The sequence below is a fragment of the Ostrinia nubilalis genome, chromosome 17 (assembly GCF_963855985.1).
Source record: "Ostrinia nubilalis chromosome 17, ilOstNubi1.1, whole genome shotgun sequence".
Classification (NCBI taxonomy): Eukaryota; Metazoa; Arthropoda; class Insecta; order Lepidoptera; family Crambidae; genus Ostrinia; species Ostrinia nubilalis.
Window position 1 is genome coordinate 2605385 of NC_087104.1, and position 27997 is coordinate 2633381.

General features: G+C 39.9%; 2 protein-coding genes across 2 annotated transcripts in view; one reads left to right on the plus strand and one right to left on the minus strand.

The window, feature by feature from the left end:
- Positions 1–12954, plus strand: part of LOC135080151 (A disintegrin and metalloproteinase with thrombospondin motifs adt-2) — an 82487-nt gene extending 69533 nt beyond the window's left edge. The window contains exons 3-18 of the mRNA XM_063974835.1: positions 112–374; positions 829–1570; positions 3502–3607; positions 4027–4161; positions 4438–4544; positions 4634–4776; positions 5204–5373; positions 5785–5851; positions 6451–6565; positions 7439–7569; positions 8296–8399; positions 8738–8912; positions 10025–10136; positions 10496–10644; positions 11861–12056; positions 12827–12954. Coding sequence (XP_063830905.1) covers positions 112–374; positions 829–1570; positions 3502–3607; positions 4027–4161; positions 4438–4544; positions 4634–4776; positions 5204–5373; positions 5785–5851; positions 6451–6565; positions 7439–7569; positions 8296–8399; positions 8738–8912; positions 10025–10136; positions 10496–10644; positions 11861–12056; positions 12827–12954 — 2843 coding nt within the window. The remainder of the gene's footprint in view (positions 1–111; positions 375–828; positions 1571–3501; positions 3608–4026; positions 4162–4437; positions 4545–4633; positions 4777–5203; positions 5374–5784; positions 5852–6450; positions 6566–7438; positions 7570–8295; positions 8400–8737; positions 8913–10024; positions 10137–10495; positions 10645–11860; positions 12057–12826) is intronic.
- A 1736-nt stretch (positions 12955–14690) lies between these two features.
- On the minus strand, positions 14691–27970 carry LOC135079820 (uncharacterized). The gene is made up of 11 exons (XM_063974433.1): positions 27695–27970; positions 27182–27394; positions 26136–26325; positions 25612–25790; positions 25030–25140; positions 24375–24530; positions 23392–23569; positions 21908–22128; positions 19976–20141; positions 15272–15380; positions 14691–14818 (listed from the first exon to the last, which is right to left on the minus strand). The coding sequence occupies exons 1-10, from the start codon at positions 27874–27876 to the stop codon at positions 15273–15275; spliced, it is 1704 nt and encodes a 567-aa protein (XP_063830503.1). The 5' UTR covers positions 27877–27970; the 3' UTR covers positions 14691–14818; position 15272.
- Between the last annotated feature and the right edge of the window lie 27 nt (positions 27971–27997).

Genomic DNA, 27997 nt, shown 5'->3' on the forward strand with positions numbered 1-27997 from the left:
TGAGATGCTGTTTATATGAGGGGTAGTGAATAAAGCGATGCTTTAATATCAAATCTGTTGTAGACTAAAATTGTGTAGAGCAAAGTGAACCTGAGCAATTTTTTTTCGCAGATGCCGAATTTGATCTAGCCCATCTAAAACACCCGAAGCGCCGCAAGCGTTCCCTATTTCACGATGACGAAGACCTAGTCGTACTAAAGAAACACCTAGACGTGAAGCTAAGTCCTAGAAACAGTTTCCTAGACCCGCAGTTCCTGCTCATGAGGAGATGGCTCAACAGTACCGAGGCTGTGCTGGACCAGCATTCTGATGAGGAGCTGGATAGTTGTTATTATAAGAGCGAGAATGCTGCGTTGTTTGCTTGTAATGATGTGGTAAGTGTCAATATTGTACATCATGTCAGTTATAGCGCATCCACAAATGCCGGGCGGCACGGCCGGCGACAACCCGGCGGCCAGGACGGCACACTGGCAAGGCATTTTGAAAGCCGGCGGCAAACCCGGTAGCATAAGCCGGCGGCATGTGTGGATGCGCCATCAGCGTTTAAAAGCTGGTAACACCCAAAGTGATCAAAAAGTTGCGAACTTTTTGGCTACTTTGGGTGTTACGAACTATTTGACGCTACTGTACGTGTTCTTACTAGATAGATAGATCCAGTACTAAAAATTTGCCGGAGAGTTACTAATTTTATTGATGAATCAATATTTTGTCGCCATAAGATAGACAAATGATATTATAGAACTGCAATTAAACATGAAAACATAATGTCTGCTGATAGTGATGATATCTAATAAAACTTTACTTCATTGATTTGTTATTTTTTTACAGAGAGGTTTAGTCAAATCCAACGACAGTTACTTTTTAATTCATCCACTACCAGAAAGGTTCCACAAAACTGACTCAAAAGTACATATCATAGTTAAGCGTAAGATAACTGATTCAAATAACAATAAAGAAGAATCTGAAGATACTTGTATAGAAAGAGATGAACTTAATACCTCAGTTGAACCTCAATCTTCACGAACATGGACCAAACACAGGAGAAAAAGGGAGGTGGATACTGAATCAACAAGCAAAACTAGTTTAGAAGACTTCAAATTGAATTTAGACCATAGAAATAAAACCATCGGAGCCTTTCTGCAGAAGCTGGTGCCAGACACAAAAAGGCAGAAAAGAGCAATCCTACCAGCGATTTTTGTGGAAACAGCAGTATTTGTTGATAGAGATCTTTACAAGCATATGACAGTGAATTTCCCAAAAGACACAGAGAGGGAGTTAGTGAGATTTGTTTTAGCAATGATCAATGCAGTGCAGTTGATATACCACGACCCATCTCTTGGGAGGCCAGTGAATTTTATTTTGAAAAGGTTGGAAATTCTGCACGAAGACCCAGTGAATTTGAAGCGGCCTCATGACATAGATAGGTTTTTGAGCAATTTCTGCACATGGCAAAGGCTGGAGAACCCTCCTGGTGACAATGACCCGTTGCATTGGGACCACGCTTTGATTCTGACAGGACTGGACTTGTACGTGGTGAATAAGAATGGGAAAGTCAGCAGTCAAGTTGTAGGTGAGCTTGAAGTTTATTAAACTCACTTTCTTTTTGTAATCGCAGTTTATCTACCGGTCATAAACCATTCCTTTTATCTAACAGTAATCACTAATTAATATCTGACATTAAGCCGCAATTTTATTTTTCATTTTAAATGAAAAATAGTAAATTACTTTCACAAGTTTCTCATTTTCTTTTAGTAATAAACCATTCTTGAAATTCTTAACTAAGGTGTAAGGGAGAAGTCACACCGCATCTGTTTGTAGTATAGGGACTGCTTCTAATGACAACAGTTATGTAATATTATTTTCTTGATGCTAGAGATTTCTCCTGCTGATATTATCATTGGTTAAGATTATTGAGAATAAAGTAAGAATGTAACTAATATTTATGTATAAAGCAAACATTTGTAAGTTTGGTTCTAAGAGAAAATAAAAATTAGTACTACTTACTCTTCCAGTCCTTAAAAAAGGTTACTAATAAAAAATGGACAAAGTATTTTATTTGATTAGTTTTTCGGAAGACCTTGTTTGAACTTTCTTTTATAAAGTTGTAGAGCGTAAAAACAATTGAATTTTTTTGGCATAATTTATTGTTGTTACAAACACCATGAGTGAATTGGATTGGAATTACTTAGTTGAGGAATAAAAGCAGTGTGGCTGTACCATAACCGTGTGTGAAATACGCACAGCTGGGAATTTTGTAATTCTTAACGCTCTCAGCGATCGCAATCGCAGGTTTAATGTTCTATGTCTAATGGGACCACATCAATCTTCGCTTCGTTATGTCTAGACGAACACAATAAATCTGGTTCGATTGGGAAAGCATGATCGATGGATTGTGGAGCCGTGAAATTATTTACTAGATTAATAGAGATTATGGAAGATGGAGAATGCGTTAATCTTTTCCACATTTTTTTTTCTGTAGAGTTCTTAACACTTAAACTTTTGTAAACTAACTTGCATGGAGCAACATTACATTTGACAAAAAATCAGAACAAGAGAAGCATTTTTAGCGCTTTAAAAATATTTAAGTAAGCCCTCTTCAAATCAGAAAAGTGAGAGGCAGCGCTGCAGTGGCGGCGCCTACTATTATCTACTTATAAAAATAAGTCGGGTTTTCCTCCCTGACGCTATAACTCCAGAACGCACGAACCGATTTCCACGGTTTTGCATTCGTTGGAAAGGTCTCGGGCTCCGTGAGGTTTATAGCAAAGAAAATTCGGGAAAAGGGGGTAAAACAGGATCCACGCGTACGAAGTCGCGGGCGGCCGCTAGTATTTCATACAATTTCTAAAAGCCGCAATGCGCGTCCCTTTAGTGTAATTTGAAGGCGCCTAATACTTTATTAGCTCTTTTTATACACTCGTCGTCAAATAAATCGCACCTCGCGCGACAAGCACTTTCAAACGTATGCATCCCCACTTCCCACCAATATTGGCACTATTTAAAAGCCTAGTTCTAAACTTGATTTCACTATGGGAAAGGTTTTTACCATAAAAATGTGTCTTTAGAAGGATCCAGAGTCACTTCTTGAAAAAATAGGTAGTTACGCTTGAGCCAACTTTTATGGGTATAAAACTGTTAAGTTGAGATTAATCGCTATCCATCTGTTAAAGAGGACACGTGAGATCATTATTTGGTTTTATAACCATAAAAAATGGTCTAATTGATCCCAGAGGTGAGCCCAAAGTGAGGTATTTTTTCAAGTCACATTTATGGTATATGTTAATCATTGATTAATAAATTGAATGTGTTTTTCTTTAACGATATTTATTGGGCTTTCAAATAACACCAATATTGTTGGGGCACCATGATTATGTCAGAAGAAAATCTTTAAAGTCCGCGTCGCGGAAGGTGCGATTTATTTGATGTTGAGTATAGTTTATCTAGAACCGTTTAAACTTGACAAAGTAAGGTATCTTGAGTTAATTTCTGTTAATATTTTAGGACTGGCACCCGTAGCAGGGATGTGCACAGTGACCAGCAGCTGTACAGTCAACGAAGGAAGGCACTTCGAGAGCGTTTACGTCGTGGCACACGAAATTGGACACAAGTAAGTTTGTAACAAGGTTAAAATGCATGCGAATGATAAGCATGATGATAAATATTATTTTGGTGTCTCTTATGACTTCTTAATAATAAAACTGTTTAAAGGAACTTTGCCGTGAAATCTCTCCAAAAAATATTATTTGAAAATCGCATTATTTGAACGTTTTTTAGATTCGCTTGGAACAGATCCTACAGGGCTACTCTGAAACACCGTTTCCGTAGTATCCGATCTATCGGTCATGCTGGCTTCTCGATTTGCGTGAATGGGATGGCAACATTCGAATAACGTTTTTCGGAGTAACCCCGCTGATCTGCCAACATGTCTATATCTATATTCAATAACTGAGTTTTCTAAATTCCAAACCCATTTTAATCATCACCACGATAAACGTGACGGACGATAACGGACTTCCCAACTTCCAGTCTGGGTATGCGGCACGACGGTCCCCAAGCGGACAACGGCTGCGACCCAAGCGCCTACATCATGAGCCCTACCCTGGGCAGTGGCAAGATCACTTGGTCGCAGTGCAGCAAGAACTACCTCCAGAAGTTTCTAGAGTAAGTCACAGATAACATTCCAGTCTATAGTCAAGGCAAGCGACATGACAACGACCTACCCAAGCGCTTACACCACCAACCTCAGCCTCATTAATTGGATGTACGAGTATAAGCCTACTTAACAACGCGTACCATTATGGGGCAATGAAATTTTCTCACGCCTGCACTCTGAAAATTGTTTGTTATCCCATTTGTTACCAATATGTGTTATCTCGTGTTCTGTTTGACTAACGATTGTAGAAATAGATCAACCTCAGTAAAAATGTTTTATTTCAGCACGGTGCAATCCAGATGCCTGCTGGACCACGGTAACTCAGCAGGACAACTGGACCATAGCGCCGAAGGGATCCTACCGGGAGAACGATTCGACGCTGACCAACAATGTAAGTCTCTGCTTAAGTATCATATTCAGACAATTTACGCCTTTATAGTCTAGTGGTTAGAGTTCACACCTGTGACATTATGATTTCAGGTATGCTAAAATACGGCCGTGGAAGTCGTCATTCAGCCGCCCAAAACCTGGAAGATATCTGCAGAGATTTGCACTGTCAACGAGAGCGGTACACCTGGACTTCACACCCAGCGCTTGAAGGCACCAAGTGCGGGGAGGATATGGTATAACGTTTCCAATAATTTATAACTGTGCCCGCAAGATATTTTTCTAGCTCTAGTCAACTAACATTTCTTACTTTCATGAAACTGGATCTTCATTTCTACCTATAACAAATGTCATGTGTTTATAGAAATAGTCACATGCAATTAAGGGTATTCAAACTCACTATTTAACGATGCTTGCGAATGAAAGAACTTTATTCGCCAGTGGCACTAACTGCGAAGCCCACCTATAGTAGCACTTAACTGTTGACACCATGATAGGAAAGTCCTAGAGTGATCCTTTTGCGAGTAAAGAGTAGCAAATGTATACGCCAGATGAACGCAACTACGATGGCTTCACCACAAATGCACTTCCATCACACCCCCTAGAACTAGATATTTATAATTATCATTGAAGTTTCTTGATTTAACTTCGTTTCCATTTCAGTACTGCCGTGGAGGCGAGTGCGTGGAACGTGAGGGATCCACCATCCGCCGAGGGTCATGGGGCCGGTGGTCGGGCTGGTCTGAATGCGCTTCAGCTTGCTTACTAGACGATACACACGCACCGGCTGCTGCTGGGGTCTCTGTAGCTACTAGGAAGTGTAATAGGCTCAGGTAAGTCCATCAATAATCAAGTACTTACTAGAAACGTAGGGCGTAAAATCTCCACCATTAAGTTGTGGGCCTAGACGGTATTGGATGAAATATACACATCGCGGAAGCTGCCCCAAGGCGCGAAGCCTTCGCCATTGATTGGGGAGAACCATTGGAGCTTAACTGAAGCTTCTTCGGGATAACCCTGAAGATCTATTGGATAAGCCCAGAATAGCTAGTCAGTTCCATTAGTTTTTATTCTCTTAACTTAATGTAGAGCATGAATCTCTATACTCGGTCATGGTTTCTAGAGCGATGGACGAGCTGGTTTTAATGGAGGCTTCATCGATTATATCTCCCAAGTAAATGGAATGTTATGGAAGCTAATAGATAGAGCGTAAGAACTAAATTCATCTCATCTATTTTCTTCAGGCATGACAACGGCAATAACTACTGCGCAGGTCACGACAAGAAGTACCAGTCATGCCACGCTCAACAGGTAACTACTTTATACCTTGGACGTTTCTATTAACATCTGCGTCAAGAAAACTGACCTAAGCTTACCAGTTACCATTTAGGCCCAGAACAGACGCACAGTCTTTTATTTTCCCTTAGAAGCGGACATCCCTGTTTTATTAATGCAATCGTTAGATATTACTATTATGTATAAAATTGATGAAAGAACTAGTAGTTGTATTTGCTTAGTTTCGAAGAAATATTCGATATTGTGATTTTATAAAAAAAAAACAGTTTTAGAAGCATATTTTCTAAAAAAATTACATTAAGGCAGAATTTTGTAAATAAATTTACCTATCACTATAACGTCTACCTTTATGCAGAAATAAATGGTTATTGCTGCACAACAACAGGACAACATATCGGCAGGAGCTGAGAAGAGAGCAGAAGAAACTCAGTGCCTTTCAACTTTCTGTGTTACCAGAGTAAATACAAATGAGTATGAAACTTGGACGAATAAACCATGGTTTATTCGTCCAAGGTATGAAATGAGTGCGTTTCTATGAAGATGACCTACTTATTTATATTTACTCTGGTGTTACTTATGATTAAGTGCAATCAATAGTATCGTATTGTTTCCAGTGTAACAACGTACCAAGGATGACTGTGAGACAGTTCGCGGATCAGATTTGCTTGAGGGCGAGAGATGTAGACCCCGATCTCATAGGAACTGGTCTGCAGAGAATAGACGTCGATGGTAAGTAGAACCATTCTTTTCGTCTGCCTTTTTTAATGTACTATATTTATATCTATACTAATATTATAAATGCGAAAGTAACTCTGTCTGTCTTGCTTTCACGCCTAAACCACTGAACCGATTTGGCAATGAGATAGTTTGAGTCCCGGGAAAGGACATAGGTTAGTTTTTATCCCCGTTTTTGAAACAGAGACGCGCGCGATAAAGTTTTTCTGTGACAGACAAAATTCCACGCAGGCGAAGCCACGGGCGGAAAGTACGTTAATAAGTTACGTTTGTGCCTGTTTTAGATATGCTTTACAGAATATGCTCTTCTTAAAGCTTTAACATCGAAACTTAATACGATCTTAATTTTTTGTGTTCATTTCGAACATATAGAAAGTACTGAAATGTCTTCACATATTATTATTATCTTTATTCTTTACCACTGTTCCCATCTTGGATTTTCTGGTGGAGATGCATTAGTCTACGTTAGTTTCTTGTGGTGAACAACAACGAGTTCTATCTGATTCTATCTGTAACTGTACCTCTAGCATAAACAACTTTCGTCTTCGAATCGTTTTCGTATTCGACAAAATCCGATACTCAACCTTCGAATTAAACGATAACGTGACAATTTTGATTCTCAAAATAAGTTTCGTGCAACCATTTCGCACACTAAGTTCACTTTACGACACGTTCACAAGGGCGCTGTTGTAGTTTTCGTACTAAATCTTTTGATGGCGATTCGAATACGCAAACGATCCGAACTCGAAAGTTTTTCATGCTAGCCGTACTGTTTTCTGATACCTACCCAAAGCACAAGCTTTGCATAGTTTGAGAACTAGATGGCGCTTTATAAAATCTTCACCATACAAAACTACCCTCTTCCAGACGTGAGCAGCGCATGCGCAGTATGGTGCGACACACGCGGCGGCGGCTACAAGTCGCGCGGTTGGACTCTACCAGACGGAACCGCGTGCTCACGCATGTCACCTATGTTCTGCATATCCGGCGTCTGCCAGGTGGGTACTACTCAATCACCATCATCAGGTCATTTTGTCTCCACTGCAGAAGCAAGACCCTTTCTAATTAACCTTTCCTTTCTAATGAATCAAGACCATTTCTTATAACCCCCTCTGGCTACTGGTAAGACCGCCTGCTTCAGACGCAGAGGTCCCGGGTTCGATTCCCAGTGGGGGCAGAGTTTTCTGTTCGGTTTGGTTGGTGATAGGGCTTGTTTTAAGTCCGCCTGGCTAGCTACCACCATCTTACCTAAGTCTGTCGCCATAACAACAATGTTAACAGCATTGTTGTGTTCCGGCAGTTAGAGGTAAGATAGCCAGTTCCTCCGTGGTTGAGGATTCCGGGTGAAGCTCGCTTCCACCTTCGGTCTGATCGTCACTTACCATCAGATACAGGCCTCCTCGTAAATAAAAAATAAAAAAAATACCGAACCTTGAAGGCAAATTGTGGATTTGGCCTACACACCAACACTCCCCACTCTGGCCAGACGGGTTCGGGAGCTGAATCAGTAGTTAATCTTGGGAGAGCGCGTAATTACTGCTTCAAGAATTGGGAAGTTCAATTTGTGCTTCAGTCTCTGCCTTCAACTACCCTCGCTCAATAGTCCAACACTCGAAAGAGATTGAACTTGCCAAACAGGAATCTAAAAAACTGATGCGACGACAATGTAACAATGAGCATCTGTGTAATTTACAAAAAGTTTACACGTTATATTCATCTTCTAGAAATTCACGTGCACTGCCAGCATTGACAACGAGTTCTCGCTCAAGCCTGGCGACTGCGAGTGGGAAGCATTGCAACTACAAACGGCCACACCTTACACCACTCCGTAAGTTTCTCATCTATATTAAACCTTTTCATGTAGGTACTCTTATTGTTCGGTGATTTTTATCCTCTATGCATTCTTCTTAAGGTCTATCATTCTTTTGGGGCTACTCAACTTTGCAGTAGGGATGTCTAGATCGATCACTTTTGAACTCGTATTTTTTTAATTTGTTACGAGTCAAATGACCGTTTAATTTTCCCCGTAGACAAACTTAGCTTAAGTTCTATAGCAGCTATGGTCGTATGTCCTGGCTGGATCTTTATTCTGACTGTACCGGAGTTCGCTACAACTCCGAGATCGAAAAATAGCTCTAGTCACGTAGTATTTGAATACATTTTCAGTACAAAATCATCTGGCACATGGCGTCGGGCCGTGGGCTCCCAGTGGCGTCCCAGCAGCGGCTGCCACTACCACTGCGTTACACCAGGCGTGGGCGTGCGACTTGTACGCGCTGTGTCTGGTTCTCAGCAGACGAGCATACAGCTCTGCCGGCCTGATAGCACGAGGCCTGATCTGGTAAGATACCCTTGATGATTGCAGGAATATGACTCTCTCTAATATACCAGAGGCAACTAAGAATTTGGCCTTTACTCCCCACGTTGGTTAAACGGGTTGAAAAGGCAATTTTCACGAGCATACAACACTGCCGGCCTGATAGCACAAGGCCTGACGTGGTAAGCTACCCTGCAATATAATTACGCGCGAGCGATAAGGATGGGTAGCTAGGGGTCATTGGACGGGATTCTACGTGCTCACGGACCATTCTTTAGTATACCAGAGGCAAGAGAACGGGTTGAGGAGACCAGACCTGATGGTCACATGACGTCCCAGTAGCATGCAAGCGGCTGCCACTACCACTGCGTTACACCAGGCGTGGGCGTGCGACTGGTGCGCGCTGTGTCGGGCTCTCAGCAGACGAGCATACAGCTGTGCCGGCCTGATAGCACAAGGCCTGATCTGGTAAGATGCCCTTGATCATTGCAGAAGCATCATGACTCACTCTTGATTCACCGGGGGGAACGAAAGATTTGGCTTTTACTCCCCACGTTGGTTAAACGGGTTGAAAAGGCGATTCTCACGAGCATACAACACTGCCAGCCTGATAGCACAAGGCCTGACCTGGTAAGCTACCCTTGGACATTAGTCTATGTTGCTTACAGATCATTTACCCTTAAGAGTAGGCGCACACCGTTGATTTTTTATCGGCCAACAGTTTAGTCGGCCAGTTGATCAGTATGGGCATGTATGGGAGTGCGCACACTACGCCGATTTGATTTGGCCGATTCTTCATACTATTTAAAATCGGGCACAACTATCGGCCAACTAAAAATCAACGGTGTGCGCCTACTCTTACTCCCCGGGGCATCATCATGCATCCACGGTTGTGGATGTCCCGATTTACCGACCTAGTGCAACCTATTCTAATAAAATCCATCATCAGGCCATTATTCGCCATTAGTACGGCCTCTATGTAATTTATTAGAGTTAACCGGAGGATTTAGCTTTCACTACCCACCCTGGTTGAGGAGGCCTTGCCTATTTATATATTAAGTGTCCCTTTAGTCGCGTTTTACGACATCCACGAGAAGCTCTTAATCACACTATAATCAACCAAGTTTTTTCTGCAGGGCTGCACGCAGCGTAAGACGCCTTACCAGTACGCAACGATGGTGTGCACCAAATACAAGGAGAGAGTTAGAAGACTGTCCGGCTTGGGGATGCAAATATCCCCAGTACAAGGTACGAATCTGATCTACCCTAATAAAAGGTACCAAATACTAACAACTCATTTCGTCGATTGCGAGCGTGAGACTACCTCATAAAGGTAGCAGGAAGGCGCTGGATGCAGGCTGCTACCAACCGAGCAATATGGAAATCATTGGGGGAGGCTTATGTTCAGCAGTGGACGTTCTGTGGCTGAAATGATGATGATGAGCTAGAGGAGTGGCTTATCTGCTCCTGTCCGGTTGAACTGTTTTCGATAAAATTTCAACCAAAAAGTAATTGAGTTTCTAGGCCAGAGTTTTCAATGTTATTTTATAAACGTTGTGCGGTTGAGCCTTGAAATTACTCTATGGTGTCAACTACTAAATTTTCAGAGGATCCCGACCGCCCTTGCCGCATCGCGTGCCAAGACGAACGGGTGTCGCACCGGTTCTACCTGGTCAACGGGCATGAAGGCTGGTTCCCTCTCGGGACCTCCTGTGGGAAGAGGAACGCTTCCTACTGCGTTAGCGGGAAGTGCTTGGTAAGAGAAACCAAACATAGGTCACTCTTTAAGATTGGAATATATAAAATGGAAAGGTATGTAAGATCGTGTGTTGACGAACTCTTACTCTATGCTTTAAATTCTATCGAAATTTTAAGCTCCCTTCTGTAATATGACACCTTCCACAAAATTCATATCGCGGAAAACAATAATGCTGTTATAGCCTGACCAGGAACATAAAAACCCTCGCCATGTTGCGGAAAACTAATGGTACTAATTTCTTTTAATGGCAACAATAACTAAAAACTTCATTGACATGTCACCTTGAATGTCAGTCTATTGCTGTCAAAGTGTAAACAAACTTTATTTTAAATGTGCGCAATTGGTTTTGTGAATGAAATTACTAAAATCTTTTTATAGTCGTGAAAGAAAAGTGGTTCACAATGTGTTAAAGTATTTGTCGAAGAGAAATACCAAGGGTTCGGACAATATTTTCATTGAATAATGTTTCCAACAAAGGTTGTCAAATTGACTGACATGTTTATCGTATAGTACAGTCCACTATGAAAATTAGCTGTGGTTTGTTTCAACTACCTATTTTAAAGTTTTTTGTCACTTTCTAAGTGTTGAATTTTATGGAATTGGGAAAGGAGTATCGAGTTTGAAGCGTTCATGAGCAGACATTGCAGTTGAATATTCAAGTTCTGAATTTGATTATTGATGAATAATAAAATAAATCCTACTAGCTCGATTGATGGTTTCATTTAAATTATTTAAACCAGGTTACCTATAACAATGTGTTTTCGTTAATTTATGAAAATATCAAATTAGCCCGTAATCCTGAATCCTGATACATAAAGTTAGCCCATTAATTTAACACAGGTACGACTGTACTCAGTGTTGCACTATCAAATGCAATTGATGCGCCTCTATGCCAGGGTTTTTATGTTCCTGGTCAGGCTATAACATTGTTGTTATGGCGACAGACTTAGGTAAGATGGTGATAGCTAGCCAGGCGGACTTAGAACAAGCCCTACCACCAACCAAACCGAACAGAAAAATCTGCCCCCACTGGAATTCGAACCCGGCACCTCTGCGTCTGAAGCAGGTGGTCTTACCACTAGACCACAGAGGCAGCTGTACCAAACAAAAGACGTCATCTGTAGATAATCTTAAAAGAGTCCTTTATTTGGCACTGACTGGACTTTATCAAGTGTTTATGATAATTATTTTCAAGTACCCTTTCTAATTCCAGGAATTTGGTCCTGACAACACACCCTTATCCGAAATGGTGTTCACGCTGCCCCTACTCAACCGCAACAGCACAGTTAGTCGCGTCACCCGGCGTTCTTCGCGACACAAACGCAGCTTGCATAGAGAGAGGATCACTGTCAAGGCTACGCTGGACCAGCACCATCTGGATGACATTATTGCAAGACTCAATTTTACACGTAAGTATTTTTGCATCAAACTACTTAGAGCACTAGGTGGACCGACGACGATCAAGAAGGTCGGGGAATGAACCTGGATGCGGGCAGCGAAGGATCGGTCGTTATGAAAAGCCTTGGGGGAGGCGTTTGTCTTGCAGTGGACGTCGTTTGGCTAAAACGAATGAACGAACGAACTTTGGGCTACCCTAACCCGTCTGGTAACGTGAGGAGCGTCGGTTAAAAGGCTCCATTTGCCTCTGTTATTAGTCGTGCTCCTGCAGTGGAGACTGCATGACCCAAATCATCATCAGATTTATACGTATACTAATAGACTGGCTGAAGTGCCACTGAGCTGAACTGGCAGAAATAAGGCAGTTTACTTGACATCACCTCACCACCAATAGACATTATGAACATTTTTATCCGTCAAAAGTAAAACCTGACTGCTGATTTTGTAAGAAAATGGCCAAATATTATGTCACTAGTTCGCGAACTCAATTGACTAACTACGAGTAGGTATTTATTGGTTCCAAAGCTAAAGCCCGGTCTGTGAGCACGTAGAATTTTGTCCAATGACCCCAAGCTACCCATCCTTATCACTCGCGCGTAATTATATTGCTGTCGCGACTGTGCGACGGGCGGCCGCAGTTAGTGTGCGAGTGCGACAGCAACATAATTACGCGCGAGTAATAAGGATGGGTAGCTTGGGGTCATTGGACGAAATTCTACGTGCTCGGCGCCCGGGCTTTACAATTATTATGAACTGCCTAATTTAACCCTTTCGTCACCAGACACCGGCGCCGAGCAGATGTTCCACGAGAGCATCCCGGAGCACATCGACGTGGACTTCAGCAACCCGATACACGTCGCGCCTGAAGACACCATGCTGGGGAAACCGCCTCGGCCCACGTGGGATTAGTGCCCAGTAGGCCTAAGATATAAGAAGCCTAAACTCACGTGTGGGTTTAATTCGCCCAGGGTTGGGAATATTTGCTCATCATTATTGTCTGAAATGGCTACACTTTCAACTTGTACAACTCTGCCATAGATAAATAATTGAATCTTTTTGCCTTCTTCAGGGTGTAGAACATGGCCAGAGATATAGGTTATGTTTTTCATTTCCTTTTTCTACCACTTTTTTACACCGAGGCAAACAAACAATTTATGAAATATGCAAGTATAAACTTGCAAACAAGTGAATTTTTATACCACCGTTTCCACCAAACGCATAATCTGACTGAGCTAGTATTACCGTTTTTCCATGCACATTATACATAGACACTTATAGTTCCAAAATACTGAACTGTCCTATGCATGACATTGACAGTGGGGCGCCACCGTCAATACCGGATCGCTGGTTCCGATATTTGCCATGTTGAAAAAAAAAATCAAAATTTTCTTTATTTGTTTAGACTAATTAAATTAGTTCTTGCAAATCGTCAAATGCTCTTAAGGAGCCTATACATGTCTCATTCGTTGGAAACCATAATTATAGTTGAACGATATGGTAGCGCCCCCCTGTCATTGAGTTTGGTGGGACAGTTCAGCTTGGGTCATCTATACCGAGTTTTGGGTAAAATTGTTATAAAAAAAACCTCTCATTGCATTTGGTGAGAACGCGGTCTAAAACTAGACTTTACCATACGGAGAGTACTTTGAAATGAGTTTACTACCCGATCAAGTTAACTGCACAGGCTTAGTCATCAAAATGACAACTTCTCAAAATGACAACCGGGATGCAAAATGTCCACTTCTCGAAATTACAACTTCTTAAAATGTCAACTTCGCTAAAAGACAACTTCTCATAATAATATTGTCTATTTCGGATATTTCGATTATTTGTGGACATTTTGCGTCCCGGTTGTCATTTTGAGAAGTTGACATTTTGATGACTAAGCCACTGCGCACCTTGCTGGAATGCTACTCTCTCTCTCACTCACTCACTCACCCTGCGTTCGTCCCGTTCGTACCAGTGACGTCACGCCCGCCAGGTACGCATAACTCGACCGGGTTGTACACATGTCATCCATACAGACTTGTATCGGCTTTTAATTTTAAAACAATGCAAAATGTATCTCTCCTAACTGAATAAGTACAATTTTTATCTAACACAGATCTATATGGATGACATTATTATAATGTATAATGTATAGTCAATGCGAATTATTCAAATGTTTGACTGTACAAGCAGTGCAATGTGATCAAACTTTAGTATTTATTATAGAGAAATTTTATACTTTGTTACGTGTAGATAGTATTATTGTAATTAAAGATATTTTAAAGGAGATATTATGTTTTATTTGAACATCAAAATGTGCGTTTTGAGATACAAAAATATTACAGATATTTATCATTATAGAATAAATGCATTAATACATATAAAAATATTTGCTACCATTTTTATTAATGTAATACAGTTTAATTTTGTATTAATAGGATTGAACTTAGCATTAATTATTGTGCTGTGTTTTTAGAATCGAATAAGTATTTTGATTTTACAATTTACATTTTAGTCTAATTTGAGGTAGATATTTTGTTTACCCTGAATTTTAGTTTAATAGTCTACATAAAAATATATATCGCCTTCATAACTTATTTTTTCTTAGTTTACTATTGTGATACAAAAATACTTGTGATTATTATTAGATATACATTCATACATATCAGCCGTGTGGTGACGGCAGAGTAGAATACATTTGTCACCAACCCCTACTCTTCCCGCGGGTGTCGTAAGAGGCGACTTAGGGACTACACATCAAACAGAGAATGGGCAGCAGCGCTCTCTGAAAAACATCAAGCTTTTAAACTGCGATCTCCAACCCGCCTGCCAAGCGTGGAGATTATGGCAAAACCCTCCACTATAGTGGAGGAGGCTCATAGTCCAGCAGTGGACTGTAAAGGGCTGTTGATGATGATGATGATACATTCATACATTAGCTTCACTTTTTAAATGAAAAGAACTTAAATCGCTTTCAAGATACAAATATTTTGAGGTAATGTTTTTGCTGTGCAGTCAGTATTTTTTTTAGTATGAAAAAGGATGATTTTTTGACTTGCAGTTAAATTCTACCCATTTTATAATACGTAAGAGATACCAGACAGGGTGAGATGTTAGATAAATAGAGCCGATATATCATCATTTTTGTCAATAACCGCAAATAATTTAGACCAAAATATACGTAATTAAGTGCAAGGTCTAAAACCTGTGCAATTAAAATCAATAAATAAATAATAACCTTAGAACACCATGCCCTTAGCTTGCACGTGCTTAATCACCGATGACAGCTGATTGTGATCTGTCAGGAACCACTGCCAGAGTTTTCGTAGGTTATTCTTATCGCCATTCTGGAATACAACAAAATATTGGTGAGATTAATTGAATTGGTAATAGCCAAGCCAATAGGCGACACACAACTGTTATTTTCAAAACAGTACAGTTAAATAATTATCTGGCGTACAAAAATTAGCCGTAGCCTTAACAACATAAGGTGCTTAACAACATGAGCGAGTGCGAGTGTTTTTTGAAAAACACTATGATTAAAAATAATTGATAAAGTCATATTGTGAGAACCTTTGCAATATCATCCTGTATAGTCTGCTATGCTGTCAACTGGTACTAAAGCCTGGTCCGTGAGCACGTAGAATTTTGTCCAATGACCCCAAGCTACCCATCCTTATCGCTCGCGCGTTATTATATTGCTGTTGCGACTGTGCGACGGGCGCCCGCAGTGAGTGTGCGAGCGCGACAGCAACATAATTACGCGCGAGCGATAAGGATGGGTAGCTTGGGGTCATTGGACAAAATTCTACGTGCTCACGGACCAGGCTTTACATGTTTTAGTTCTAATTTTATGGATTCCGTAGAGAAGTATTCCTATGAGCTGGATTCACGAAGCCCTTCACGGGACAATTCCTACCTCCTTCCTACTGCTGCAACTCCTGTGTAGCCAGGATCTACAGTATGACTGCAAATAAAAGCCTAACCAGTGGCTTACGGGGAATAGTGGAATCATTATTCCCCGTTGAAAATCCCCGTCAACGGGGATTAGTGGAATAAGCCTTAACCAGTGAAGGTCAAGGTATGTTATGGATATCCGTAGCCGTAACCGAAAAGGATTCACAAGTCTCGGATAGTTTCGGATAATGGCAGAGTCTAAATCTTAATGTTTTTTAATATTTATTACTGGTCTGGCATTCCCTGGCACAATCTGATATCCCCACCTGTTTTACCATTATCATAGGTGCCGTTATCTACACTAATATTATAAAGAGGAAAACTTTGTTTGTTTGTTTGGTTGTAATGAATAGACTCAAAAACTACTGGACCGTTTTTTAAAAATTCTTTCACCATTCGAAAGCTACATTATCCACGAGTAACATAGGCTAAATTTTATTTTGGAAAAAAATAGGGTTAATGTAGTCCACGCGCGCGAAGCCGTGGGCGGAAAGCTATAGTACATAAAGTGGCTATAAGGTTCGCGCAGCAAGTTGCTATTTGAATTTAACATTTTTAAAATTAAAATATCCATAACTGAAATTATCCGAAACTTTCGGATAAAACCCGAAATGATTTCATATCCGTTACCGTAACCGGTATAATATTATTCTAATATCCGTAACCGTATCCATAACTGAAACTTCATCCAAAACATTCCTGTAGGCCTAAGATGCGCGCCGCGTTAAGGCTTGGTATTTCTGCTAAAGTAGGTATTTCGCGCTGTCAAAATCTGCGCGCGCAATACTTCGCCGAAGACAGCGCGCCAAAGAGCTCTCGCGGCTACACAGTATAGAAATACGCAGTTTAGAAATACGCAGTTGGTTAGGTTAGGTTGACTTCCTTCCGTTCAAGCGTCACACTCACAGCACTTTCTAATACAAATCATATCCAAGTGATACAAATTAAAACAACTTTCAAAATTTTTGGGAATATATTTTAGAATCGAATAAATATAGAATATAACTGCCAAAGTAAACACGGTTCAAAGAGGCGTGGCGTCACCCGACCTTCCGGAAGTTCCGCGCCGGCTAAAAGAATTTCAAGATTACGTCACCCGACCTATCGGTAGATCCTCGGGAGCTTGAGCGATTGGAAAAACATTTTATGATCAGTTACTAATAGTAGCGATTATTTAGAGCTTGGATAATAAATTATAGTTGTTGCAATTCACAAAGCTTTGCATGTGGTTAATTACATTAATCAGTACACGCATCAATTTTGTTCAGTCTTTTTGTTTATTAATAAATAAAAATATCATACTAAAATTGCATACATATTTGTTTGTATTGGTCTGGGTGTTTTCTTTCCATAATTTATGTATAACGTATGTACGGGGCTCTGTATCGAAAATCACTATGAGCAATGAGCATCACACACTGTTACCTTGAGTGCATTACCGCAGCAAAATTTTTATAAATGTTGTGCTTTAGAGAGTCGAGAGTATAGCAGATAATTAGTCCATCGTGAGCAGAAATTTGTCCACCAATAGCAAAATTCGTTCAGATTGTAGTTTTAAAGTTATTGGCTAGAAGATTCTTTTATCTTGCAGCTTAGACCTTTAGCTACAGACCTTAGACAGTATTTTTGAAACATTCTTACGCATGGTGGAGGAAGGGACGCTCTAGAGCAGTGGTTCTTAACCGGTGGTCCGCGGACCACTGGTGGTCCCTGGAGGCATTCCAAGTGGTCCACGATGTGCACTTGTACACCTTGGTCAAAACCATTTTTAACTGATTTTTGCAGTCAAACTGGTTTTGACCGATTATGAGGTGGTCCCTGACAAGACAGAAATTTGGTAAAATGGTCCCTCATGACTTAAAAGTTAAGAACCATTGCTCTAGAGACTCAAAACTACAAGGATAAACATGAACTCCAGTTTTAAATCCGTTGATATCTGCTGCATCTGCCATGTTTTTGGCTATAAGATTCTTCTATCTTACGGCTTAGACCTTTAGCTACAGACCTTAGACAGTATTTTTGTGAAAATTCTTACGCATGGTGGAGGAAGGGACGCTCTAGACACTCAAGTCTACGAGGAGTCACATCAACTCCAGTTTTAAATCCGTTGACATCTGGTGCATCTGCCATCTTTTTGGGTAGAAGATTCTTCCATCTTGTAGCGTAGACTTTTAGCTACAGACCTTAGACAGTATTTTTTTGAAAATTCTTACGCATGGTGGAGGAAGGGAGACGCTCTAGACACTCAAGTCTACAAGGAGTCATATGAACTCCAGTTTTAAATCCGTTGAAATCTGCTGCATCTGCCATCTTTTTGGGTAGAAGATTCTTCCATCTTGCAGCTTAGACCTTTAGCTACAGACCTTAGACAGTATTTTTGAAACATTCTTACGCATGGTGGAGGAAGGGACGCTCTAGAGACTCAAGTCTACAAGGAGTCATTTAGTGATGGGCCAACTCGGGAAAAACAAAACTCGATTTAACCCGAGTTAAAATCCACGTAACTCGGGTTGAACTCGAGTTACGTAACTCGAGTTAACTGGATGGACAAGTCAGTTTTTTACTTATTTTTACCAGTTTATTCCCTCAGATTCGTATTAACATTTAAAAATTATCATTTATAATGTATTGGGAGAATCATACTAACTAAAGTAAGAAAGAAAAAATTATTGTTTGAAATATAATAATTTATTCATGGATTTTTGGCTTGAATTTTAATTTTAAAAAATATTTATATTTATTATCACTGCATTTTTCAAAAACAGAACATAAAACACGAAAATCTACAACAATAACCGGCAGTTTAAAGTTAACTTTAAATGAACATAGTCTCAACACTCAAATGATCGGCAATCTTCGGTCCATGTCGGATCCATTCGGTTTACGATACGAACTCGAGTCAGAGAGAATTCAACTCGAGTGGGTTCGAGTTACGCCCAACTCGAGTTACTTACTCGAGTTGACCATCACTAAGTCATATGAACTCCAGTTTTAAATCCGTTGACATCTACTGCATCTGCCATCTTTTTGGCTAGAAGATTCTTCTATCTTACAGCTTAGACCTTTAGCTACAGACCTTAGACAGTATTTTTTATTATTTATTTGTGTCAGTGTGCTCTTCTAAAGAGTGTAAGACGATTGTATGTAGGTACTATTAAAATGTAATTTTAACTCATTGGTTTTGTCTCATATTTGAGGAATGTACTATGTATCATGAGTAGAGTCTTCGTTTAAAAGGATGCGAACGATTTAAATTTCAATAGGTAGACAAAATTGATAATTCTTAATTATCAAAAATTTAAGCTTTCTCCAGTAACACTGATATTATTATACTGTGACTCATCAAAGTCATCATTGTCAAAAATATTGACAAATCGCGAACTGTCACGGCCATAAAACTGACACGCGTCCGTCCTCCGTAAGCGCCACCGCGCGACTGATTGAGATTGTCCAAGCCGTCATGGACGATTTTTTCCACATTTTTTAACATTGTAACTAAATAAGACGCAATATAAAAATTTCATCCGTTAAAAGCCCTCAAGTTATTTCTGAACTTTAGTTTAGTAAAAGATTTAGAATCTCAAATCGCTTATTTTAAAAATAAAACCATAAATAGAAAACGAATAGAGGTAACTTTGGGAATATATTCTATCGAGTCAACTTCATCAAATCGTGTTTCCATCCGTTAATAGCCCTAGAAAATATCCTCAACTATGCCTAATAAAAATCTTAGCCTTTAATTTTACTGTTTAGTACCTCAAAAATGAAAAATGAAAACCTCATTTTCGCCATTTTCTCTGCTACCCGGCCTTAAGCGGTTATCACGCCATTTTATCGATTTTGCCCATACATTTTGACGTCGATAAAAGTTTTTACGGCGCGCATCTTAGGCCTACTGGTCAAGTTTGTCCCGGGGGAAAGTTAAACAGTTTTCACGACGGCTGGGAATCCCTGGATTGAACTACGGATGTCATTGCAAACAAACCTTGACAGCAGTGAACAGGCTACTCGCGTCCAGCACTTTCTTGTCCACGAGTCCCATTTCGTGCTTCAGCGAGTGGGACAGCGCCGAAGCCGATCTGTCCCAGCAGTTGGGCTGGCGAGTGCAGCCGTCCCAAATGTAATTGCGGAGCGGGACGCACGATTTGCTGCTGGTAATGGAAATATAGATACGAATACGTTAAAATAATGTTTAATGCAATGTGTAAAGCCTGGTCTGTGAGCACGTAGAATTTTGTCCAATGACCCCAAGCTACCCATCCTTATTGCTCGCGCGTAATTATGTTGCTGTCGCGCTCGCACACTCACTGCGGGCGCCCGTCGCACAGTCGCGACAGCAATATAATTACGCGCGAGCGATAAGGATGGGTAGCTTGGGGTCATTGGACAAAATTCTACGGACCACGCTTTAGCTAAATAGGATAGGAAAAACCCTCCTTCTGGCGCAGTCCGGTAAAAAGAGAGAGTAATCTAAATAATATATAAGTCAAAGGTGACTGATTGACTGACTAACATAGTAATCTATCAACGCACAGCCTAAACCACTGGACGGATCGGGCTGAAATTTGGCATGCAGGTAGATGTTATGACGTAGGTATCCGCTAAGAAAGGATTTTACGAGACTCCACCTCTAAGGGGGTAAAACGGGATCCTCGCGTACGAAGTCGCGGGCGGCCGCTAGTTTGCAAATAAATTAGGACGCTTTTACCAAAAACAAGATTGAAACAGCCGAACCAACGCGGCTGTTTGTCTCGGCTACACCTTTGGGTATAAAACCACAGAATAATAATAAGTACTACGTACAGAAGTTTTACTTCGCGAAGGTATTTAAAAAAATGTATGCTCAATGTCATTAACAATATGGTGTAATTTAGCCTGTCTCAAGAGTCAAGCACCATTTTGTTGACAAACGTCAGCGATCGGCACTGCGCCGAAGCTATAGGGCTGACTTCGGTAAAATGATGTGACGTGAGGTGCCAAACTGCGGAAAATGGCGGAGGAAATACATGATTTAGCATGAATTATCATGAATAATATTAACTACTTATTTACCTCTCAGTGTCTTGAGGCAACTTAAAAAAGTACATTCTGTGTTTTTATTATTATTTAGGCAGTTAAATACTGCACAGTATTTAGTACACCATTTTCTTTATTTTCTTCCATCATACACAAGAATACGCGTGCGTGAGTCAATGTTCGCTCGTATGTGAGGCCTTGTCGAATAGTATCCTGTAGGTGGGCCATCGTGCGTGTTTTGTTTTCGATGTAAACTCGCGGAGATGAACAGGCCTGATAAAACCTTAAGGCCCGTCATGCACTGTGACTGCATCACTATTGTACTGCTGTCGATTTGCTAAGACTCACGTTTGTATCGCTACAAAATGATGTCGGAGTATAAGGGCCTAAACTGACACTGGATGGCTCACAAATACCATAAGGCCCAGAACAGACGGTGAAACGCAACTGCAACGAAACTGCAACTGCTAGTTACTTTTGAGTTGCATCTAAGTTTCTGCCATAGCGTCCGTTGAGAGACCACACATGAAGCGACCAGTTTGAAAGTTTCAGTTTCATTCATCAGAATCATCAGAAAGTTGCAGTTTCGTTGCAGTTGCGTTTCACCGTCTGTTCTGGGCCTAAGAGTCAATAACTAATAGATGAAAAATGTGCATGCTGTGTTATCATAGTTGAATAGGTTGAACTTGAAAACAACAATAATTTACTCTTTATAACACCTTTTTGTAAACCTTATTTACTGCAAATAAATAATTTGAATTCGATGACACTAATTTTAGCGTGAAAATTTTGTCTTTCTTTCTACTATTGTAATTTTGTATTCTTTAAATTTATTAGAATTCTGTGGTCACAAAAAGTATTATATTTTCACGAAATGCTTAATTATAAAGAAAATACTCACAACTCATCAATACCCGCTTCTTTCTTCCTAAACGCCTCAGAAATATCGTCTCTCAGCTCATCCACACAACTTATTACATCGGTGTATGCTTTCACTAACACCGCTGCGTCACTAGTGTGTGGTGCGCCTAACATCTTGCACAGGGCTTCAGTTAGAACGTCGGACGACTGCACCTTTTGTAAGCATTGGTCTTGTTCGGAGCATATTTGGTGCATCGATTCCTGTAAGGTAAGGGTAAAATGGTTACTTCTTTAGGAGACAGGATATTTTAATTTCTAAAGTTACATATTGCTCAGTATGTTATTGGATAGTACCCAGAACTTATTCTATTGATTGCAAACGAAATTGAGAAATAGATGAACCACAAGAGGTGGAATTGTGTAAAGCAATTGTTGTCATTTGACAGTTCATAACGTACGATTATTCTGTCAAACGCTTTGTTTAACTGACTTTATCATATGTTATGAACTGTCAAATGATTAGGATTGCTTTACACAATTCCACCTCTGATCTGCGATTATAGTTTAAAAACTAACACTACTAGTTTTTATGAGACTGTTGACACATTTTTATTATTTTATATGCCATCTTTTATGTCTACTAATGACGAACGCAAGGATGATAATGCCTAATGACAATAATCAAGTAACATTTAATTTCAAAAGCATTTAAGTTGTTGACTATCCAAAAAAATCATAGATTTCTCCATATTTAACTTAAAATCTCAAATATAAAATTCAAAATTGTAATTTTGTTAGAAAAATACTTTGAACCCATAAAAAGCTTGATATAGATGACCCACGCTGAACTGTCCCACCAAACTCAATGACAGGGGGGCGCTACCATTGTTCAACTATATGGTTTCCAACATGGCAAAAATCGGAACCAGCGATCCGGTATTGACGGTGGCGCCCCACTGTCAATGTCATGGATGTCAGTTCAGTATTTTGGAACTATACCACAGAATAATAATAAGTACTACGTACAGAAGTTTTACTTCGCGAAGGTATTTAAAAAAATGTATGCTCAATGTCATTAACAATATGGTGTAATTTAGCCTGTCTCAAGAGTCAAGCACCATTTTGTTGACAAACGTCAGCGATCGGCACTGCGCCGAAGCTATAGGGCTGACTTCGGTAAAATGATGTGACGTGAGGTGCCAAACTGCGGAAAATGGCGGAGGAAATACATGATTTAGCATGAATTATCATGAATAATATTAACTACTTATTTACCTCTCAGTGTCTTGAGGCAACTTAAAAAAGTACATTCTGTGTTTTTATTATTATTTAGGCAGTTAAATACTGCACAGTATTTAGTACACCATTTTCTTTATTTTCTTCCATCATACACAAGAATACGCGTGCGTGAGTCAATGTTCGCTCGTATGTGAGGCCTTGTCGAATAGTATCCTGTAGGTGGGCCATCGTGCGTGTTTTGTTTTCGATGTACACTCGCGGAGATGAACAGGACTGACTACTCACAATTCTGCTGCAAACAGCATCCTTCTCAGCGCTGCAATACAGCCTCAAGTGCGCTGCGAACTGCAACACTTGCTCCAAAGTGCGCAGCTCGTGACGGAACGCACAGTATAGGATGCGGTCTAGCGTTAAAGCCTGCTGCGTCGTGGCTAGCAAGTGGGATATGTCGCGGTGCATTTGCCTGGAAGAACAATAGTCAAAGTCAAAATTCCTTTATTTGCATGGACTATTAAAAAAAATAAAAGACTAACTAGCGGCCGCCCGCGACTTCGTACGCATGGATCCCGTTTTACCCCCTTTTCCCGAATTTTCTTTGCTATAAACCTCACGGAGCCCGAGACCTTTCCAACGAATGCAAAACCGTGGAAATCGGTTCGTGCGTTCTGGAGTTATAGCGTCAGGGAGGAAAACCCGACTTATTTTTATATAGTAGATGATAAAAAAAGTTTTGCTCTTATGGAGCCTTTTTACATGTCATTGTGTCAATCTTTTTGCCCTACCAGTAGGCCTAAGATGCGCGCCGTGATAGGCGATTATCAATCACGCCATTTTATCGAAATTGCCCATACAAATTGAAGTCGATAAAAGTTATCACGGCGCGCATCTTAGGCCTACTGGTCAGCTATGGTCGCATTTGACTCTAACTAGACTGACTCGTTCTAAACTGTTTTATAGGAAATTCTCAAATCTTAGATTGTAATATGATAAATAATAAAACTTGACCTACATAAGTTATTTGTCACTATTTTGTTGACTATCTATTTATAGAGGTCAAAGTTACTGAAAACATTTTAATTTTTCAAGGCTGAAACTCTTTATAACCATGCAAAAATCAATAAGAAATAAAGATTTTTAGAATAATACACATACTTGAAACTGATTAAAATGCGTAAACCACACAAAGCCTTCATAAAATATAACACGAATCTAAAGAGCCAGTAACACTTCTTTGCATATATTTGAAAGAGTAGGACTTATTAACTTACTCTCTAACAGCCAATGCTGATCTGGCCGTGGTTTCCACAGCGAGCCTGGTGCGGGAGTCCACCAGGTCCTTCACAGAATCCTGTATCTGCTGGTCCAAGATGGCTTCCTCTTGCTCTAGCAGCTCTACTGAGCCTTGTGCTTCTATTAGACACTCACTGGAAGAGTAAACGATTTATTTGACACTAAACTTAGATCACAGTGAAGAGGAAAGAATATTATTACTAAAGTTCGGTCGCCGAGCATACAGAATTTTGTCCAATGACCTCAAGCTACCCATCCTTATCATTCGCGCGTAATATTGCTGTCGCGACTGTACGACGAGCGGCCGCAGTGTGCGAGCGCGACAGCAATATAATTATACGCGAGCGATAAGGATGGGTAGCTTGGATTGAATGAAATTCTATCTCCTCCGCGACCGGACTTTATGCTTTCAGTCTTGGGGTTCTGGAGTAGGTCCTATTCTAATCCCCAGTCTCCAGTGGATGCCATAAAAGTAACAAATATGCCTAGCCAGTTTCTCTAGCTATTTGGCCAGTGTAGGGAGTGTAGGCCAGTCCTTCATTTTCATCTGGTAAATTAGAGGTTCGTTCTTCAAGTTCTTCAGCATTAAAGAATAAATGAGCTGACCTGATAGTAAAAAAAAGCCATACTTACGCCAATTGACTAGGATGAACATTATTATAGTTAGATACAAGTGCCAGTTTCGCTTGCTCGCCGCTCAGTTCCGCTTTGGATTCTATGTACGCAAGCGTCGCGTCTATTAATCTGAAATATACAGAATAAAGTTAGAGACATGCAAAATATATCGCCACAAGCGAGAAGAAATTTATTATTTTTAGAGGCACTGGTAGGTTACAAAAGTTAGAGACATAAATGCCCTTAAAGGACCTACCTTTTATTTATAACATATTTTTAACATATTCATAAGTGCCAAATTACTGGTCAAAACTATAATATTTTTGACTAGAGGCCGCCCGCGACTCATACGCGTGGATCCCATTTTATCCCCTTAGGGTTGGAGTTTCGTAAAATCCTTTCTTAGCGGATGCCTACGTCATAACATCTACCTTCATGCCAAATTTCAGCTCGATCCGATTCCATCTCCATCCATCTCGATTCCAGTGGTTTGGGCTGTGCGTTCAGTCAGTCAGGCAGTCAGTCAGGCAGTCAGTCAGTCACCTTTGAGTTATTATTTAGATTTTGATTGAATTAAAAAACAAGAATAGAATACTTCACCTCTCTTCCAAGCTCTTAGCTTCAATAAGAGCCAAGCGCAAGTCCTCATCGGTCACATTGTCCTTCTGCCGGTTGCCAAACTTCCTGGTTGTGAACAGATCGAAATGTGACCTGAACAATGTCTGCGATTGTCTGTACGACTCGAACGGCCCGAATGTGTAGAATTTTCTTGACATTTCCTGTAATACATTTTCAAGTCAGTAAGATAGGAATTTCAAGTAAGAGAGACAATATTAGAAAATTAATATCAAAAGATCAAGTATCAGAGAACTGTCATATCTTAAAGATTCTGTTATACAACCACTTGAAAGTTGCATTTATAACAACTTATTTATCAAAAAATTAATAACAGTTTATGTAACTTTAAAGTTTACAAAGAAGACTATTTAACTCACAGGGCAGAAAGTTTTCTTTACATAGCAACTGCTGTCAAAATCATGTAACCAGTAGCACAGACATACATTAAAATAACAATAAATATTAGTAAGTAAAAAGTATGAGAAAGTAAAAATAAAAACACCGACCTTATCAGCATGACAATTGCTGTACAAGTCCAAAGCGTCAGCCACCACGTCTACCACATCTTCCGTGATGGTCTCCACCTCCTCAGCAAGTTGGAGACACTCGTCGGCAGCAGTCGACTCATCCTCGGTGCACTGTTGCTGCGCGGAATGGAGCTTGGTCACTTCGAGGTTCAGTTCTTCTTTGATTAATCTGGAAAACAAAATATTGACACATTAGCTAAACACAGTTGTTGGCTGCCATATTATGTCTGTTGCAGACATTTTTCTGCCTGTTTTCTGATCATCTGGGGTCGGCACAAACATGCATTTTAATAACCTATCAAAACACAAGCAGTCGCATAAGACCTCATAGCAATTGATGATTTCTATTGAGTCTTGATTTGCAGAGCTGGAAGGGCTAATTAGGAAGTAATTGTATGTATCTAATCTAACAAGTTTTAGGCATTTCTATGATTGGTGAAATGACACACTAAAAAATGTAATCTTAATACTAATATTATATGTTTATGTATTTATGTATTATTATGTTTATGTATTTTTTTTTTTTTTTTTTTTTTTTTATGTGATAGGAGGCAAACGAGCAAACGGATCACCTGATGGTAAGTGATTACCGTCGCCCATAGACACCCGCAGACCCAGGGGCGTTACAGGTGCGTTGCCGGCCTTTAAGGTAAAGATACGCTCTCCTCTATGTGTATGTCTATTATATTTATTTGTATTATGTTATTTATTTTATGTAATCTTATGTAAGTAGGTTTATTATCAAAAATGTTAATTTTTTGCACCGCCTTACTCTTTCTGCATGACCCGTGGTTGACTGGCAGAGAATGCCATCCGGCATTAAGTCCGCCACAGTGCATTTGTTACTTTGTGTGCTGAAGTATAAATAAATAAATTATAAATGCGAAAGTTTTGATGTCTGGATGTTTAGATGCTTGTTACTCTTTCACGCAAAAACTACTGAACGGATTTTTATGAAACTTTACAGTATTTAGTAAATTACACGCGGGTTAAGTCACGGGCAAAAGCGACATAAAAATACTGACTCATTTTGCTTCAACAGATCATTGAGAACTTCTTCCTTTTTCTCCAACATGACCAATCTTTCTTTCTGCATGCTCAGATCCATTTTGACATCATCTTGAGTCTCCTTGTCTCCTGGTATGCATAGACCCTCGTATTCCTTCTGCAAATTGTCGATGGCCTTTTCTAGATCTTCCAAAGACAGAAGCTGGCCATGTTTTTCAATTTCAGTGTATCTGAAAGAGAAACAATTGATACAACATGATAATAACTGTTTTTCTAACAAGATTTCTATTTGATATGGCAAAATACACAGTAAACATTAAGATTAAAAGCAAAGCTACCTACATTATTAGGAATAATGAATCAGTTTTGAGCTAATAGTTTACCTAGTTACTAGAAACTTATAGTCGAAACGTAGAAAAAAAATTAAACTAATGCTCAGTCCATGGACCTATGGCTCAGTCAGGTTGTCCAGATAAAATAAAATTAAGCTATTGGCATTTACTGATGGTAAAATGTGGCTTCATACTTACCTATACTCTTCTCTAGCACTCAAGGCATTGTTGTGATCCAAGTTATCGTATAACCAACGCAAAACACCCGAAAAGTCGGCGTCATTCAACATCCATTCAAAAGATTTCTTATATGTTTCTACACCCAAACTTTGCAGGAAAGGCACGAATTCTTCATCACTGATTTCGTTTATCACATTCATTGTTATTTGAAACTTATTTTCTATTTAGTTATAAATAGGAATTAAAAAAATAATCCGTTTTCAATTCAATTTGAAATCAAATCATACTCTCTAATCTGTGAATCAAATCGCTTGTTTGTTT

Coding starts and splice junctions, on each gene's coding strand:
- LOC135079820 (XM_063974433.1), bottom strand. CDS start 27,876: ATGAATGTGATAAACGAAATCAGTGATGAAGAATTCGTGCCTTTCCTG. Junction 26,326..27,181: donor GATCTGTTGAAGCAAAATGA/GTCAGTATTTTT, acceptor TTTGTTTTCCAG/ATTAATCAAAGAAGAACTGA. Junction 20,142..21,907: donor GAAGCGGGTATTGATGAGTT/GTGAGTATTTTC, acceptor TTCCATTACCAG/CAGCAAATCGTGCGTCCCGC.